Genomic DNA, 19,572 nt, shown 5'->3' with positions numbered 1-19,572 from the left:
ACATAACAAACAAGTGTGAAACAACTGAAAATATGTAATATTCTAGGTTCTTCAAAGTAGCCACCTTTTGCTTTGATTACTGCTTTGCACACTCTTGGCATTCTCTTGATGAGCTTCAAGAGGTAGTTCCCTGAAATGGTTTTCACTTCACAGGTGTGCCTTGTCAGGTTTAATAAGTGGGATTTCTTGCCTTATAAATGGGGTTGGGACCATCAGTGGTGTTGAGGAGAAGTCAGGTGGATACACAGCTGATAGTCCTACTGAATAGACTGTTAGAATTTGTATTATGGCAAGAAAAAAGCAGCTAAGTAAAGAAAAACGAGTGGCCATCATTACTTTAAGACATGAAGGTCAGTCAGCCGAAAAAATGGGAAAACTTTGAAAGTAAGGGCTATTTGACCATGAAGGAGAGTGATGGGGTGCTGCGCCAGATGACCTGGCCTCCACAGTCACCGGACCTGAACCCAATCGAGATGGTTTGGGGTGAGCTGGACCGCAGAGTGAAGGCAAAAGGGCCAACAAGTGCTAAGCATCTCTGGGAACTCCTTCAAGGCTGTTGGAAGACTACCTCTTGAAGCTCATCAAGAGAATGCCAAGAGTGTGCAAAGCAGTAATCTAAGCAAAAGGTGGCTACTTTGAAGAACCTAGAATATGACATATTTTCAGTTGTTTCACACTTGTTTGTTATGTATATAATTCCACATGTGTTAATTCATAGTTATGATGCCTTCATAGTCATGAAAATAAAGAAAACTCTTTGAATGAGAAGGTGTGTCCAAACTTTTGGACTGTACTGTACACACACACAGGCCTGTATGCTTTTTCAAAAACAGACTGTAAAGTGCATATAAAGCTAAACAGATGTAAATCACCACATCATGGAGCTTAGGGCAATGCAGCATTTAATAGAACTAGGTTCTGCCAGTCATATGTAAGCCAATTGAACTAGATATAAATATATCACCATCTAGTGGTTAGTTATTCTCCTGACCTATTTACAACCCAATAGAAAACCATAACCAATAATGAAAAGGCAAGCTTAATAAATGAAGTCTATTTCACTACAGACAGCACTGCGAACTCTGAACTTTATTTCACTTTATTATTTATATTGTTAACAATGCTAAATTATTTACCTCTTGCTTTGACACAAAAGAAAAATATAGAAGCTCTTAATCTACTTCATTAGAAGGGCAAGAAAGTGTTTTTATATATATATTTATATATAGATATATACTGTATATACACACACACAATCTAAGTAGTAACAAGTCAGCTCCCATACAGAAAAAAAGGGGAGAAAAGTGCTTTATTGATCAGAGACTGCTACCTAGAATCATCTTCACAGGTTAGAGGCAGCTCCACTGGCGATGCCAACAATACAATGAATGCTAATGTACAGAAGACAAGGGCTGTAGTCCCCAGCATTTGTCTGGTCTTTTTAAAAAGCTATTACCCAAGACTGATATATTAGATTAAGTTTCACACAACTTCATTCTGAAACTTACTGAGCACACCAATTACTTTTATTGGGACTTAAAGGATATGTGCACCTTTGCAAACAATTTGGTATATTGTCCCTATGTAGCTACAAGAAAAATGAAGAAACTTTGTAAATTTCAAAAAATTCCTATGGTCTATAGCTCTTATGCAAACCTGTGTGTCTCCATGGTTACAAAGTACAAAAACTTTGGGGTCATTTACTAATCTGAAATATGACTAAATCTGCGACTTCGTCCCGCTCACAGCAGGTTTAAAATTGTGGGTGTGGCATGGGAAGGGGATAGGCCGGTAGGTCCCTCTCATTTACAATTTTCTACGTTCGTTTTAGGTGTAGAAAATGGTTTATATGTAAGCCTCTTCATAACTTTATTAAGACCGCCATCTAAAACGCTGGTCTTAATAAATGTGCCCCTGTGTGTTGTACAGACATGAGTTACTCCCTTTCATCTGTCCTACTACATTACCAAGAAGTCAGGGGAAAATAGAAGAAAGTGTGACTGCTAGGAGAGAATACTCAATTGTTTGTAGTCTGTTACCACGTAACATCACAGAGAGAAGCTGTAGACACAAAATGATAAATTTTTCAGTTAAAGCCATTTCTAATTTATTTCAGATTCATTGGGATCAATAAAAAAAAATGGTTGCAAAATTGGACGTCCTTTCATTTACATTTGTGTTTCTATCACTTTTACTACTAACCTTGGGCACACTGCAAAGTGAAATCACTCTGCTAAAATATAATAAGCCACATTTTATTGAGGGCCACTAACTGTAAGAGCGTTCTACTAACCTTAAAGGAGTTTTCATTGTGACAGCCTTACTTCATGGGGCTGTTTACATGCACGCAGTCTACTTAGAAGGGCGGCTCAGGGTATAGCAGCTTTATCCCATTTACATAGGATAAAGCTACAATACCCAGCACTTCCATTACCAAAGAGACAGAGTGCAAGCAGATGACCCTATGTAAATTGAAAAGGCCACAGCGCTTGCATGAGTGCTAGGACCTTCAAACAACTGATCATCGAGGGTGCCGAGAGTTGGACTGCCACTGACCTAATATCGATGGCATATCCTGGGCATAGACTATCAATACCCTGAGGTCAGAAAATCCCTTTAAGAGTTAACCACCCTTGACCACAGCTAACATCACAAAATTCCTTGTTTTCTTGACACCATGTTATTTTTTTAAATTTCACTTTTGCTGCACCGCAGTAGAGAAAACATGGGTTTATTGCCCCATTTCATAATTTATTAGCCCTCCTGTCCCCTAAAGCAGACCCAGAGGGAATAACTGCAGGTTTGCTAAGTGCACTCGAGTAGGGGGAGGGGGATTCAAATAAATATCTATAAAATAATGGAAAAAAAAAGTACCCAAAAAAATATTCCCCTCTTGAATCTTCCAATACTTTCCTTATGTCATTCTGTTTCTATAGTATATACTGCAATTTATTTAGATATCTTTCTGCTGGTTTCAGACTGCCACAATACAGGTCAATCTTTACCTCTATACTATAAACTGGGGTTTTCCAAGATTTTTTAACTGATGACCTATACTCTGGATAAGTCATCAAATATCTGATCAATGGCAGTCCAATGCCTAGGACCCCCGCCAATCAGCTGTTTGAGAAGGCTCCAGCGCTTGTAGTAGTGCTGCGGCCTTCTTGCAGCTTTGCCTAGGCCATGTTACGTCACTTTCATCAGTCACATGGCCTAGGCGCAGCTCAGCCCCATTGAAGTGAATGGTGCTGAGCTGGCATACCAAAAACAGCCGCTATACAATGTACGGCACTGTGCTTGGTGAGCTGAGAGAAGGCAGCAGCGCTACAGTGAGTGCTGGTGCCTTCTCAAACAGCTAATCAGGTGTCGGACCCCCAACGATCAGATATTGATGACCTATCCAGAGTAAAGAAGTCTCAGGCCATCCCATGACAAACATTACTCCCATATACAGGATAGGTGATAAATCATTAAAGGGACCCCCCACAACCACAAGAACGGATTTAAATGAAGAGGTGGTCACTCATTCGTTCTTCAAGTGCTGTTCTTTCTGTGCTGTGTTCTACTGATCTGTGGGCTCCCACTCCTTGGATCCCCCTTAATCATACAGCTCAACTATCCCAGATCTTTGCCGTTGGATAACCCCTTTAGTACAGATCTCTGAAACTGGCCTAAGACATATTGTGGACATGGTAACACAATGCATTCCAATCGCTAGGGAAGAGGGGGCAGGTGGTCAGCCATTGAGAAAACCACAGAAATAAAAATCAGGTAAGTGCTGCAGTAGATGAGGTGCTTATAGTCAGGAATCCTCATAGGTTGATCACTTTATGGGGACGGTGGCAAAAGGTGCTTAGAAGAACTGTGGCATAACACGTTGGCCCTACAGTGTTGCCCAGTTACTGAGAGACGAGCGAGGAAATTAGGAGTTTCTTTCTCAGCGGTCTCACTTGTGCAATAGGCTTTCCTGGCAGAAACGATACAAATATCCTTGTGCAGAAAAGCAGAATTATTCGGCCAACCACAAACTATGTCAAGAAGAAATCCTCTCATCCGCCAATGCCACCAAGCAATGAATGTAAACACACGGGCACAATTAGAGCCCATGCTTTTATCAACATGTGCCAATCAGTGAAAAATAATAATAAAATAAATCAGACAATAAGCTTGGTCAATTGTATTTGTCATACAATGTCTACAGTACATACAGTTACATATGAGCCTAGTACTGCTTCCCAGAGTCTGACAAACAGAGGCCTGAACTAGACATCACAGACTGGGGTTAGGCTAGAACTATACTGACAGATGGAGAATACCTTGACACAGATGCAATTTCAGGCTCTTCTCTTTACTGAATCATCATCTTGTGGCTAAGTAGGGATACATTTAATAAAGGATTTGGGCACCTTGGTATCATACTTAGTGTGACATTCCTCCACAATATGCATAACTGCATGCCCCCTATTGGGTTCATGTTACATATTACCCATGGTGTTAACAGAGGCCTCAACTGTCCTTTCATATATACTGAGCTCCTGCAGCTTCCAAAGCAGATATGAAAGCGCAGATTCCGTGATGTCTCTCCCCACCAAGCACAAACGCTGCTCCTACATAAGACAGAAAATAAAGTATGTAGTATGCAGAAATAAAAAATAAAAAAAGAGAGAGCAGTCAATAGAAAAAGAAGATGGCTTTGTCTTAGTATTCCATCTTCAATAGCTTGTTCTTCCAACAGATTCGGAGACTGAGCTGTCTTCTTGCTCTACCCATCTGGAAGGATGATTGCCTAGTTAGAAGAAGCTGTGATTGGGTTGTCCAGTTCCATGCTGGAGTGAAGATTGTTGTAACATGACTTGCACACACGGTTGGGCTCAAACAGTTGCTGACTTGGAACAGGAACCTTCTGGTTGCAGCAGCTCGAACAGAAAACATTTCCACAATTCCTTTAAAAGAAAACAAGCCGTTAAAAAGATATAGTTACAGTGAAACTCCGGATAACATTTCATAATTAGATAAAAACGGACTAACATGGTTAATAATGTACCAGGGGCGTTAATTTTTTTCACTATGGTCTCAGAAATGCTAGGGCTCAATGACAAAGAATCTGTAGTGTACAGATTACCTTGGAAGCTTACATTTGAAGGACCAAAGTGAAGTCATTAACAGCCCTGGCAGATTATATGACCTTATCAGATGCATTTTACTAATAATGACATTTTAAAAAGCAGTTTCACTTGAAAGGTAAAAAACTTAAAATGGTTTTATGGGACTTTAATATTGATGGTCTACCCTGAGGATAGGCCATCAATATCTGATCAGGGGGATCCGAGACCCTGCCGATCAGATACAATAGCTGCAGTGCCAGAACTACACAGCCTTGTCCGTTGAGTAGTGCACAGAGGTCATAACTGTAGTGCTGATGCCATTCAGGCCTCATGCACACGGCCGTTTCCGTATTGCGGCTTGCAAACAGCGGGTCTGCAATATACAGCCCCCGGCCGTTTGTGCACCGCATCATGGATGCGGGCCCATTCACTTGAATGGGTCAGTTATCGAGAAGTTGCTGTCCGGAGGCACGGAACCCCATGGAAGCACCACGGAGTGCTTCCGTGGGGTTTCTCTCCGTGCCTCTGCGCCGCAAAAAAAATAAATAGAACTTGTTCTATTTTTCTGCAGTGCGGACAGATCACGGATGCATTCAAGTTGAATGGGTCTGGATCAGACTGCGGCAGCCGCACTGATGCTGCCTGTGTATTGGGGACCGCAAATTGCCGGCCAATGGCCTTGTGCATGAGGCCTCACTTTCATAGGAGCAGCACTGCAGTTACCAGCTCTGATCACTGCGCAGTGGATGGAGCGGTGTACTCCAGTAGCCTATGCTACTGCAAAATAGCTGATCAGCAGGGGTACAGGGCATATGGCAACAAAGATCAGATACTGACGTCAAAAACAAAACACAAAAAGCAGAGTTCCCCAGTAAAATCCTTCAGCATTTCTGTGCCTCCACTGTTTGCCAAGTAGTGACCAAGTTCAGCTCATTGATTAGCAAAGAATGCCACCGCCAACTGGTGAATCAGCCATGCTCCTGTGAATAAATCATGGTGTATCTGACCATGCTGACAGCATGGGCACTGGCAAGGACAGTCTCCCTGCTTATCCCCTTATTTCAAGGAGTGAAATCGTGCGTTCTGTAGGGAACTTGTAAAAAGCACAACCAAACAAAAAAACACACGGAACAAAACCTCTTAATACTGTGTTACAGCTATAAGATGGCAGCAACATTGTATTTGTTTTTATGGGGTCAGCCTCCTATCCTTGATCCAGCACTGTGGCTATTACTGCCTGTGGACATGTGAACCACGGACTGCATTAGGCCTCTTTCACACTTGCGTTGTTGGGATCCGGCATGCACTTCCGTTGCCGGAGGTGCCTGCCGGATCCGTAACAACGCAAGTGTACTGAAAGCATTTGAAGACGGAACCGTCTTCCAAATGCTTTCAGTGTTACTATGGCACCCAGGACGCTATTAAAGTCCTGGTTGCCATAGTAGGAGCGGGGAGCGGGGGAGCGGTATACTTACAGTCCGTGCGGCTCCCCGGGCGCTCCAGAATGACGTCAGAGCGCCCCATGCGCATGGATGACGTGATCCATGTGATCACGTGATCCATGCGCTTGGGGCGCCCTGACGTCACTCTGGAGCGCCCGGGGAGCCGCACGGACGGTAAGTATGCTGCTCCCCTGCTCCCCGCTACACTTACCATGGCTGTCAGGACTTTAGCGTCCCGGCAGCCATGGTAACTATTCAGAAAAAGCTAAACGTCGGGTCCGGCAATGCGCCGAAACGACGTTTAGCTTAAGGCCGGATCCGGATCAATGCCTTTCAATGGGCATTGATCCCGGATCCGGCCTTGCGGCAAGTCTTCAGGATTTTTGGCCGGAGCAAAAAGCGCAGCATGCTGCGGTATTTTCTCCGGCCAAAAAACGTTCCGTACCGGAACTGAAGACATCCTGATGCATCCTGAACGGATTACTCTCCATTCAGAATGCATTAGGATAATCCTGATCAGTATTCTTCCGGCATAGAGCCCCGACGACGGAACTCTATGCCGGAAGACAATAACGCAAGTGTGAAAGAGCCCTTAGACAACACTACAACTTCTAGCAGACATGCAAGAAAGAGGTTCAGCTCATGCAGTGAAGAGCTAAAAATCAGCATCCTCAACCCACACCGCCAATGTTTATTAGGTAGCAGGCAGCATGCATGTATTTATGTCACAGAAACTACTACTCTACAATGATACTAGTTTTTTGCGAGTCACAAAGAGTCTCCAATTGCTTTACTTATTGTATCTTCTTACAGTTCAAGCTGTGTACATGGGGAGTAGCCAGGGCACAGGGGGTGGCAGCTACCCAGCAGTGGGTACTGCCTGCCCTTACAAATAACATCACTTATCTAAGCAGCTTTACATGATGGCTAATGGGATTTTTTACTAATCTAATTTCCATGAGTCAGTTTTGATCCGGCATGCCCTAGCTGATACCTCTTTATTCTGTATTGCACAACTGGGACAATAGTGGTATGACGAAAATGAAAAAAAATATATATACACTGCTCAAAAAAATAAAGGGAACACTTAAACAACACAATGTAACTCCAAGTCAATCACACTTCTGTGAAATCAAACTGTCCACTTAGGAAGTAACACTGAGTGACAATCAATTTCACATGCTGTTGTGCAAATGGGATAGACAACAGGTGGAAATTATAGGCAATTAGCAAGACACCCCCAATAAAGGAGTGGTTCTGCAGGTGGTAACCACAGACCACTTCTCAGTTCCTATGCTTCCTGGCTGATGTTTTGGTCACTTTTGAATGCTGGCGGTGCTTTCACTCTAGTGGTAGCATGAGACGGAGTCTACAACCCACACAAGTGGCTCAGGTAGTGCAGCTTATCCAGGATGGCACATCAATGCGAGCTGTGGCAAGAAGGTTTGCTGTGTCTGTCAGCGTAGTGTCCAGAGCATGGAGGCGCTACCAGGAGACAGGCCAGTACATCAGGAGACGTGGAGGCGGCCGTAGGAGGGCAACAACCCAGCAGCAGGACCGCTACCTCCGCCTTTGTGCAAGGAGGAACAGGAGGAGCACTGCCAGAGCCCTGCAAAATGACCTCCAGCAGGCCACAAATGTGCATGTGTCTGCTCAAACGGTCAGAAACAGACTCCATGAGGGTGATATGAGGGCCCGACGTCCACAGGTGGGGGTTGTGCTTACAGCCCAACACCGTGCAGGACGTTTGGCATTTGCCAGAGAACACCAAGATTGGCAAATTCGCCACTGGCGCCCTGTGCTCTTCACAGATGAAAGCAGGTTCACACTGAGCACATGTGACAGATGTGACAGAGTCTGGAGACGCCGTGGAGAACGTTCTGCTGCCTGCAACATCCTCCAGCATGACCGGTTTGGCATTGGGTCCGTAATGGTGTGGGGTGGCATTTCTTTGGAGGGCCGCACAGCCCTCCATGTGCTCGCCAGAGGTAGCCTGACTGCCATTAGGCACCGAGATGAGATCCTCAGACCCCTTGTGAGACCATATGCTGGTGTGGTTGGCCCTGGGTTCCTCCTAATGCAAGACAATGCTAGACCTCATATGGCTGGAGTGTGTCAGCAGTTCCTGCAAGACGAAGGCATTGATGCTATGGACTGGCCCGCCCGTTCCCCAGACCTGAATCCAATTGAGCACATCTGGGACATCATGTCTCGCTCTATCCACCAACGTCACGTTGCACCACAGACTGTCCAGGAGTTGGCAGATGCTTTTAGTCCAGGTCTGGGAGGAGATCCCTCAGGAGACCGTCCGCCACCTCATCAGGAGCATGCACAGGCGTTGTAGGGAGGTCATACAGGCACGTGGAGGCCACACACACTACTGAGCCTCATTTTGACTTGTTTTAAGGACATTACATAAAAGTTGGATCAGCCTGTAGTGTGTTTTTCCACTTTAATTTTGAGTGTGACTCCAATCCAGACCTCCATGGGTTAAAAAATTTGATTTCCATTTTTTTTTTTGTGTGATTTTGTTGTCAGCACATTCAACTATGTAAAGAACAAAGTATTTTAGAAAAATATTTAATTAATTCAGATCTAGGATGTGTTATTTTTGTGTTCCCTTTATTTTTTTGAGCAGTGTATATTAAATGTACATATAAATCTTGAGCTCTGTAACAGAACGCGGAAATGTGCTTTTCGGTTCCCCCACAAACTGTTCCAGGAAAATGTCTTAAAACACCATCATAAAAGGGGTTCTCTACCTTAAGACTCATACACATGGCCATATTATGGACTAGTAACATGGCAGGCATTTGTATCTCGGTAAGGAAGACAATTATAGCATGTCCCTTTAAATGCTAATACTCCCCAAAATTTCAGGAGTATGTGATCTCCAAGCCAGTGATCTCCAAGTAAAACTGCAAGGCCCGAACAACGTCCAATCGGTGAAGTGTCCGTTCCTGGGGGTGGGAAGGGGAGGATGATAGAGGTTGAGATGAAAGGCAGATACCACCTTCAGAAGGAAGGAAGGGACGGGATGGAGAACAGCCCTGTCCTGGGGAAGGACAGAAGGCTCGGAACAAGAAGGGCCGCCATTCAGACACCCGTCTGAGAGGCACGATGGCTACAGAAAAACAACAGTACAGGACAGAAGGAGTAGAGAGAACTTCTGTAACGACTCCAAAAGGAAAGCTTGGAGCGCCGAGAGCTCAGTATGTAGTTCCCAGGGCGGTACCGGGGACGGTACAGAGGAACCAATGAGCCACTCCGTGGAAGAAGGTCCTGACAGGCCCAAGAGGGGCCAGGAACGCTGGAAGATGGACAGTGCCGACACTTGCCCTTCAAGGAACAGAGTCCCAGTCCCAGGTCCAGGCCGGACTGGAGAAGGAAAGAACCATGGGGAGAGAAAGGCAGAGTGGGGAAAAGCTCAGCTTCCCACAGAACCTCAGGTAAGAACTCTAAGTCCGATAATAGATCCTGGATGAAGCATGGCCGGGAGCGAACACTAGCGTGCCCGCTGGAATCGCCTGGGCAAGTGGGGAAAAAACCCAATATGATCAGGCGCAGACCAGTAACACGGGCAGACGAGTCCGGCAAAACTGGTCCCGTCAGCCCCCGAGCAACGTCGCCCCGTACCCACCCGGAACCTGGGCGGGGCAGACGCCACATCGGAGTGATATGGCCAGAGCGGGAGCCAAAACAGAGCCGGCAAGAAAAAGCAGTCGAGACAGAGGCCGGCATAACACCCTCCAACCGAAAGGAGGAGTGGGCAACAGGGAAGTCATAGTAGGACAGCTCAAAGGCAGAACACCCACTACTCTGAGACGCCCGGCTCACCGCCTCACAGAAGGCGAATACCCTGAAGAACCCAAAGTGGAGGTCCCACGGACCTGGACAATCGAGCACCCAAGAGAAGTTGGATGACCTTCCTGAGAAGAGCGGCCCGAACCTGGTAACAGAGCAGAAATGAAGCGCAAAGGGCGCCAACAGGAAGGACTCATACCACACTGCATCCGAAGAGGAGGAAATGGTAGTAGGCGAGGGAACCGTAGTCCCGCCAAAGCCAACGTAGATTTCGAGGGGCGATGCAGACAGCACTCTCGACCATGTGACCGCTTGCGCAGGAAAGCAATGCCGCGGGAGGACGAATGGGTACGCATCTAGGAACCACGAGCACTCCCCAGGTGGAAGGGCCAACAAACATGGTGGATACCGTCACAACGGAACCGCAATATACAATCCAAACCCGAAAACGAGTACCGCCGAGCTCGGTGCAGTAGAGAGCAAGTAGAGCCCGTCCGGGTCAGGTGGAAACAGAATGATCTCTTCAGAGAAGAGTGCAAGGCTCGAGGCCAGCATCGTATGCCTCCCTTCGCAGGAGGAAGGGAGGCATACGTACGAGCAGCCCCGTAAGCAGTGAGAAGGCCAACCCACCTACGGGAGGAGAAGGCATACACGGCCCAAACAACGCACAGAGCGCACAAGAACGTCCGCTCACTGCAAAATAGTCACTCAGCGAAGGGGGCCAGCCACAGAGTCCCACAGTATCTACGGAAGTGCGAAGTGTAGCCTGAAAGGTAGTTATGCACAAGACTAGTATGGCATGCGATGGAAGGCAGGCAGTCCGCCCAGAAAGGGGAGAAATGTACCTGGCAAACACTGCAGTCAACAAGAGTGCAAAGGCCCGCCCCAAAAGGGGGTGATGCCTAAGGCCAGTACCAACTTCAGAGAAGTAGGACATACCATATTTTGCCCAGAAGGGGACCATGCACATGGCCGCACAGTATCCAGCAGGAACGCAGGAGGTCCGCCTAGTGAAAGGGGGACATGCACAGGGTTATCCTAGCATTAAGTGATTGTGCAATAATCCACCTGACACCGAATTCTGTGAGAGTGCAACTACTCCGCCAATGAAGGGGAACATGTACGAGTCCAGCACAGCATATACAAGGACAGCCATGAGTCTCGTGAGCGTGCAAAATTCCGCCCATGGAATAAGGGGTGGTCATGCACAAGGCCAGCACAGTATCCAATGGGAGTACAAGCATTCCACCCATGGAAGAGGGCAATGTTCATGGCCAGCATCGCATCCAGTGAGAGTGCAAGCACCCAGCCATGGATGAGGGTCATGCACATGGCCAGCAACGTACTGGCGAGAGAACAACCACAGTCAGTGAGAATGTATGTATGTATGTATGTATGTATGTATGTATGCATGCCGCCTGAGGAAAGGAGGCATGCCCTTGGCCGGCAGCGAATCAAGTGAGAGTGCAGCACACCGCCCATGGAAGGGGGGTCATGCACATGGCCGGCAGCGGATCCAGTGAGAGCGCAGCATACCGCCTATGGAAGGGGGTCGTGCACATGGCCTGCACCGTATCCGGTGAGAGTGCAGTATTCCGCCGACAGAAGGGGGTCATGCACAAGGCCAGCCCACAACCAGGGAGAGTGCAGTATTCTGCCTAGGATGGGGGGTCATGCACATGGCCAGCACCGTAACTGGAGAGGGTGACGAATTCTGCCTATAGAAAGGGCGGCCTGCACCTGGCCAGCGCCGTATCCTGGGAGAGGGCAAGGATCCGCTCAGAAGGGGAACATGCACCTGGCCAGCGCCGCGGCCGAGGAGCGCGACATGCCGCCTATGGAAGGGGGGCTTGCATACGGCCAGCACTACTGAGGTCAGGCTGCAGCGTCCTGCGCAGCCAACAAGAATTCCGTTATTTCTCTTTTTTTTATTAATTTTTTTTTTTTTTTTTAAACACAGCCTCTCTGAGGCAGAAAGGGGGCCACCATACAGGGGCACAGCCTCTCTGAGAGGCATCTTAGTTTCCTGCCAGACATCTTAGGGTCTCCTCTAGATGGGAGCCGGCCGGTACCCAAAAGGTTAACAGGGATCCGGCCTGGGGGGCGGCGCAGCGAAGAAGAATTCGCACCTGGAGAAGTTCCCGCCCCCTCCAATCGAGGCCGGAATTTTGCGGCCTAGTAGGCCGCGAAGCCGGGGCCTGAATTTTTGCGGCGCCCGGGAGGTACCGGCCGGGACCTGGAGGGAGCCGGAGTGGCGCATGCACATACCGGCCGCGGGTACCCACCCCGCAGGCCGGAAGAGTCAGGTGGCCTGGGAAGGAGCGCCGGAATTGCGGCCCAGCGTAGGGCCGGAGAAGCCACTCTCTCACCATCAGCTGTCTTCACCCTCGGTCCGTTCCAGCAGGGTCGCCCCTTCAGCTTCTGGCACCGTAGTGGCAGGACGCTGGAAGAGAGACTTGCCGGGCGGGCGGGCGACCCTTGCGCTGGCGGGATGCAGGGGAGCTAGGCTGCCCTGGTCCACCTTGCCTTCTGTGGGGGAGGCAGCAGTGCGGGTGACCGGAACTGGCGCAGCTCAACCCCACCCCGGGAGAAACAGAGAGGTCTATTGCATCTTTGTTGTCCCTGATGGTCTGGAAGAAAAAGAAAAAAGTAAAAATCAAAATTTAAACAAGGAGAAAACAGTCCTGCAGAGCAGGGAGTGTCTTGCCTCCTTGGACACTAAGCAAAAACTGACAGTCTCTCTCTCCAGGCTGAGGGTATAGCTGCTGGAGGAGGGGCTTAACAGTTTTCACTTCGTGTCACGCCTCCTAGGGAGCTGAGCTATACCCATGGTCTCCTGTGTCCCCCAAGGAAAATGGGCGAGAAATCCACCTTTCAGAGATATGCTGCACTGATTTCAGTTTCAGCCACAACACAGGTATCTAGTGTATACATGTTAAGGGCTCATTTAGACAGTCGTATGCCATCTGCAAAAATGCGGATCCATTTTTTTGCGGATTAGATGCTGACCCATTCACTTCTTTGGGGCCCTTTTCTATTCCACAGTTCCGCAAAACAAATGAAACATGTCCTATACTTGTCCGTGAAAATTTAGGACATGGCCCCATTGAAGTCTATGGGTCCGCAAAAATACTGAATGCTATCCGTTTTTTTTTGTTTTTTTTGCGGATCTGCAAAAAAATGGATAGCATTTAGTATTTGTGCGGACAGCATACGGCCGTCTGAATGAGCCCTAAATGTGACATGACCTCTTTCTAAGGCCTCATGCACACGGCCTCAAGTCACAAATTCACATGACTCGAAAGAATCTATGCATTAACACACAACTCTAGTGGTCACCAAGTTTGCACACAAGACATCAGAATGATGATCCAAACAGTTTCATGTTCTCAGTTGCTAAACCTTTCTGGCGAATATTTCCTACTGTACACGTAGCGGTCTTTGCTTCTTTTCTCAGGACATGTTTTGCACGTGAAAGGTGTAGGATTGCAAGGGGGCAGATGCTGTTAGTTCTGGTGATTGCAAAAGAACAAACTGTCTAACCAACCTCAACAAAAAGCTCACCACGTTTCGGCACCGGCTCCTGCATTCCTGCAAGGAAACATGGCTGAGATGGAGGAAGGTTTCATTGGCGTTGTAGTTTATTTGTGTGCTGGTGAATGTAGTAACTAAGCAACATTTAAAATATGAATTAGCAATCAGTGGGTAAACAGATTAATGTCCTTGGTACTCTTGACGGTACTTACCTACAATGGTGTTTTCTGCTCGCCAACCAGAACTTGCCATCACAGTTGTAACAGTTAGCTGCTAAATGGTCTGGAAGCCATCTTGTCACCTGCAATCAAAATTGTTTTTGGAATAAATTTCAGATATCTCCTCTACATTATGGCACCAGAAAAGCTGACCATTTTGGGGTGTGTATGACTTTTTGCTAACTTTTTATTACATTTTTCTGGGAGGTAAAAATGACGAATCGGCCATTTTTTTTCCAATTATACCATTCACCGTATGGGATACATTTTTTAATACTTTAATAGTACGGGCATTTTTTGCACACAGTGATGCCCATTATGTTGATTTTTTAAGTATTTTGATTTTGGAGGAAGGGTGATTAAAATTTTTATATTTAAAAAAAAAAAAAAAAAATTATTTTTAGGTCCCCAAGTGGACTACAATATGCAATCATCAGATTGCAATTTGTATAAGGTAATGGAATTTTGTCCTTTATCATATACAGAAATAGCCATGTTACAATTCAGTGCTGGCACCTGCTGGCCTGAATTGTAACGTACAAGTAATGAGCCTGGAAGTCTAGTACAGGCGGACATTAGCCACGGGTGTCTGCTGTATGAAATAGCTGGCACTCACTCCGCTCCGGAGTGAGCACATCTTAAAAGATCCGACATCTGTCGTACATGTACGGCGGATGTTGTGAAGGGGTTAAAACATTATACTGGAGCTAGGCTACAACTAGTGGGCAATATGGGATGGGATGTCACATCTCAGCCACAGCAGCAATACTGCCAGCCTGGCTGTATGAGAAAAATGTAGGCAACCATTGGTTTCTAGGAATTTCATCTGTACTAGTCATTATAAAGCTTTCAATTATGAACTTTGACTGCCCTTCCATTCTCTAACTGCATTCTGGTTTGCAAGTATCCATAGGTTGACTTTTGCTGCAGTTTGGCAATCCACCCCCCTCCCCCCGGGCAGACGTGCAAAGACAAGCATACTTACCTGCTTCCCATCACTGTCTCCCAGCTCCTTCTCTCCCCAGCGTTGGCTGCTCCACTGTGCAACCAGGATGTGAACTTCTGTTTTGATGCCGCTGCAGTCAATCACTATCCGCAGTGGTGACCTGCTCCCCTTGCATCACGTGAAATCAAAACAGAAGCTTACATCCTGACAGCACAGCGGAGGCCGGGAACAGAAGGAGGCGGGAGAAAGCAACGGGAAGCAGGTAAAAATACTTCCCTTCGCAAGTCTGCCGAAGAGGGGGTGTTTGGCAAAGACGCACAACCCCTTTAATGACACCCTCCTGTATGTCCATCTGAAAAAGGCCATACTTACTGATACAAGAGACTAGTTCACTGCTGCATGCAGACCTGCCACAATATTATATGAGAGAGCATAATAACCTGCCCTTGTATAGGTGAGTATAGCTTTTTTCACTGATACAATGTAGTTTTGGCTTCCTTTTTAGTGACTTGCTTTTGCTTTTTAGTGTAGAGACAATAAAACGTGACCTGCAAGTTGCATGGGCAAAATATCCACTAGTACCTCTGGTATATCATTTACAAAGGATACAGCCAGCCCTGTAATCTTGGGGAAGTAAGAGCTGGCAGTACCTGTGGGATGCACAAACAGAGGTGCTGAGTAACCCATCTGATCCAACAGTATGAGAATGACCAATAGGCCTTTAGCCCGCATGGTGCATTTCATGTAACGGTGTGACTAGCACCTTAGAGGAACCTTATCTGTGTGCAAGGTTAAAACAATGCATCCACCCAACTGACAGGCATGTAAGTGGATGTTCATCAGTACTCTGCACCAGTGCAATCTCTGTCCTAAACCATTGGGGACTGTCTGCATGCGGTAGTAAACTAGTAATTTACCTTCTATCCCCAAGTATGGTCTTTTCCAGTGAGAAGCTGTAAATCTGACTTCCTTTTCAGGGACCATCTACTAGTGGTACTCACATGCACAGGAACAGATATGATAGCAGAACAGTCACTTCATGTATAATTTGAGGGCTGAATAGCTATTAGCTCTGGCATCCTCTTCGCACGTTAATTATCAAGGTGATGGTTCCATTGAGTGCTGTCATACCTCTGTGTCCCGCTTGTCCACCTGCTCCCAGCTGGCTTCTGAGAAGAGTTCTGTACTGCAGCCTGACAAACAGCTAGGGTCTCTGTTGCTTTCTGAGTCAGGAATTGAGGTCTGTAAAGAGCAAAAATGTATGTTATCTAGAAATGTTAAGCGACAATACCGATATTTTCAATATATTTAATAAAAAAAAGATTTCTTTTTTTTTTTTTAAAGCAAAATACATCAGATATCTGTTTCACAGTAAAGCAATGTTCCCAAAACAGTGGCTGTGAATCCACCTGCAACTCTTGGCCTTTTCAGCCACTGACAGATGCAGGCAGTATGGTTCCAGGGATGACAGGCTCAGGATCATACAACTGGCACCATACAGGATCATAAAACATCAGACATATTCAGCAGCGCAGAACAGAACTTTGCTGCAGTATTTGCATCAGTGCCAATGGCCCACACTGGTACAGATACCACGATTTACACAAATCACGGCAGGGTTTATTATACAAACTTCACAATTCAGTTTGAGCCTCTGGGAACTCACCACCTCATCTGTAAAATCTCCACTGAAACGTAGAGGGCCGTTATGCAAATGGCTTTCAAGTCGACAGCGCAGCTCTTGCACTTGCTTTTTTAAAGTTTCCACTTCCTGCTGATGACCACTTTCCATCTGCCTCAATCTCTGCTGGATGGCATCCACATACAAAGGCATCCCATCGTCATCCAGATGATTGCGGGCTGGCTGCTCCGGGGAACTCCCAATCCGGTGTCTTCCACAACTGTGCAAGGGGCACTTGTGTAGGAAGTTTCTGAGATTAACCTGGGGGTTGTTTGAACTAGAGTTCTGCCTTGAGAGTATCTGCTTCCCCCGACGATTGTCCACACTAAGACATGGTCCATCAACAACAACGGGAGGGGAAGATTGGTCCCTATTGCACACATTTTGTGTGTTGCATTCAGTAGGGGGAAAGGCACTATGAATATGGGGATAAGAAGAATGCGTCCTTTCATTATGGTTTTGAAACCCTTTCAAACCGGTCATAATTATGCCCTCATCTGACACATGCTCGGATTTCAGTGAAAGTTCATTTGCTGCCGTCACATGGTCTAGTTTGCATGGCCATGATTCTGAATGATCATCGACCAAAGTTTCTGTTGAGCCTTCAAGGACAAGATGTGGCGACAGTTTCTGTGAGAATTCAGAACCTGGACAGCATTGAATTTCCCCGTTTAATAAGTCCAAATCATGCTTTTCACTTTCCTCTAGCTCAGAGGGATCAGAACACTGTTCTCTAATAACCTGACTCACTTCCCCCTCACACACCATGACAGAGACTTCTTCAGACTGGTTGGAAATATCAGCTTCGAAAGGTGCTTGGTCTAAATGTGTACATAACTGTCCAACGGCAGGGTTTGTGTCTTCCTCTTCTCCATCGGTTTTCCCTGCGTTGTCACTCTTCGATGCACTACTATCCATAGAAGATTCCTCCTCCTCCTCGTCTCCCACAGTTTTTTCAGGGTCCCGTGTTTTTTCAGTTTGTTCAACCTTAGCCTCTTTTTCCCCATGAACTAATTTTGCATTCTGCTCTTCTCCACCCCCCTCCTCTTTGCTGGCTTCTTGCAGTATGTTTTCTATTTGCCCTTCGCCAACGCCAGCTGCCATGGAAAGCTGAGCCCCCGGTAGTAGTCGCTCTCCTTCTTGGCACTCTTCTGCAGAATTTGCCAAGCCATTCAGTTCCAAAGAGCGCCGATGCTCCTGCCACTTCTCATTTAGACTGGGGTCACTGCTGCGCCTATTCACACAGGGTACACTTATGTCACAAGCAGTTGGGAGATCATCATAGGATCGAGTCTTGGGTAACCTAGAGGAAGGATATAAATACATTATATATATATATTGCAATGTGTATGCAAATCTTAAAAGAGCTTTGCAAGGTTTTTAAAAACTTGACCCAGAGCAGGTGTCTAAAATAAAGAAAAAAATAATAAAAACAATCCCTTTTTGATTTTTATATGTTCCATCCATGCACTTCGGTCTTAGTCACTTTGATGCTTGCTGGGTTGGAGTGACTGGCAGCAGCAGTCACATAAACGATGGATGTAAAGTCATTGAAGTGCAACCAGTGTAGTGGAGTAAGGAGTTTCCCTACATGTTGGACAGCCCCCTGTTCTGGGCAAAGCTTTTTAGAGATCTCTGAAAACCCTTGACATTTTAGTAACATAGTTTATAAGGCCGAAAAAAGACATCTGTCCATCCGGTTCGGCCTGCTATCCTGCTAGTTTACTGGAAAGTTTTAATTTATCCTTTTTCTCTGGTTACAGAGAATTTCCCGCTTCACTCCACAGGACCTGCAGAATCTAATACACATAGTAAATGCTGCTTGATAATAGGAACATTGTCATAATGCAATAACTAATGACAAGTTGATATCCCTTTGAGATCAGACGAAAAAGAAAATCAAATACACCTACGTTTCGGTCTCTCACCTGCACGGAGGTGGCTCCTCCCCAGCAGATCCAGGTGCTGGGTATGGGGTACAGGATTCTTCACTAGGTGTGGATGGGGAAGAGCCTGGGAGGTAGACCGCACTCCACAACATTAGATTGCGAACGTGGCACACAGGATACAGCACCTGAAAAATATCAAGAACATTAAGGAATTGTCTGCAACTTGACAATCTCAGGTGGCACTTCATTTTGAATTTGATACACATTACAAAGTACAATAGGTACACAAAAGACATAGAAGCTATTATAAACTGAATTCTAATAAGGCCACTTTCACACAGTCAGCATTTGGTCAGTGTTTTCCATCAGGGATTGAGAGACAAAACCAGGTGTGGCTCTAAACACAGAACAGGTGCAGATCTTTCCATTATACCTTATTTCTGTGTAGGACCCACTCCTGGTTTTGGCTGACAATCACTGATGGAAATAACTGATCAAACACTGACTGTGTGAAAGTGGCCTAATACAAGCAAAACTACTTACAGTTTCTGATTGAGAGGAATACAGCAAGTTCTTGAAGGAACGGTTCCCAGCTCTTAGCAGTGACCAAACTGAGCATGTCCGCTCCTGAATGTGTTTTTCACTTCTTTCCTTGGCATTATTACAAAGAAATGTCCCAAACAAACAGGAGTAAGTGTGCTGCACCAATTTCACCTATAAAAAAAAAAAGGTACAGCTAATAAGTAACCACTGAATGCCAATACACAAATGGGCAAATTGCCATATCTCTGACACACAAGACATGGTGATCAAGGGAGGTCCACTCAAGCACCAATATTAACAGGTTCACAGACTCTCAAATGACCACTAGCAAATACCATACAGAATTTATTCACTTAAAGGGGTTGTCTCACTTCAGTAAATGGCATTTATCATTTAGAGAAAGTGAGTAC

At 46.2% G+C, this 19,572-nt stretch overlaps 1 protein-coding gene across 6 annotated transcripts in view; it reads right to left on the bottom strand.

Annotated features, from left to right (window-relative positions):
• Positions 1-3,289: 3,289 nt before the first annotated feature.
• MTMR3 (myotubularin related protein 3) overlaps positions 3,290-19,572 on the bottom strand; it is an 86,152-nt gene continuing 69,869 nt past the window's right edge. For 5 of the 6 annotated variants that reach the window (XM_040416690.1, XM_040416692.1, XM_040416689.1 and 2 more), the window contains 7 exons: positions 19,163-19,333; positions 18,659-18,804; positions 16,716-18,033; positions 16,181-16,291; positions 14,098-14,186; positions 13,916-13,942; positions 3,290-4,943 (listed from right to left, as the gene is read on the bottom strand). In XM_040416690.1, the coding sequence (XP_040272624.1) occupies positions 4,787-4,943; positions 13,916-13,942; positions 14,098-14,186; positions 16,181-16,291; positions 16,716-18,033; positions 18,659-18,804; positions 19,163-19,333 (2,019 nt within the window). In that variant the 3' untranslated portion in view covers positions 3,290-4,786. The remainder of the gene's footprint in view (positions 4,944-13,915; positions 13,943-14,097; positions 14,187-16,180; positions 16,292-16,715; positions 18,034-18,658; positions 18,805-19,162; positions 19,334-19,572) is intronic. The other variant, XM_040416693.1, reaches the window with a different exon arrangement.

The sequence above is a fragment of the Bufo bufo genome, chromosome 2 (genome assembly GCF_905171765.1).
Source record: "Bufo bufo chromosome 2, aBufBuf1.1, whole genome shotgun sequence".
NCBI lineage: Eukaryota > Metazoa > Chordata > Amphibia > Anura > Bufonidae > Bufo > Bufo bufo.
Note: the sequence above shows the minus strand (reverse complement) of the source record. Positions and strands in the feature narration are given on the sequence as shown.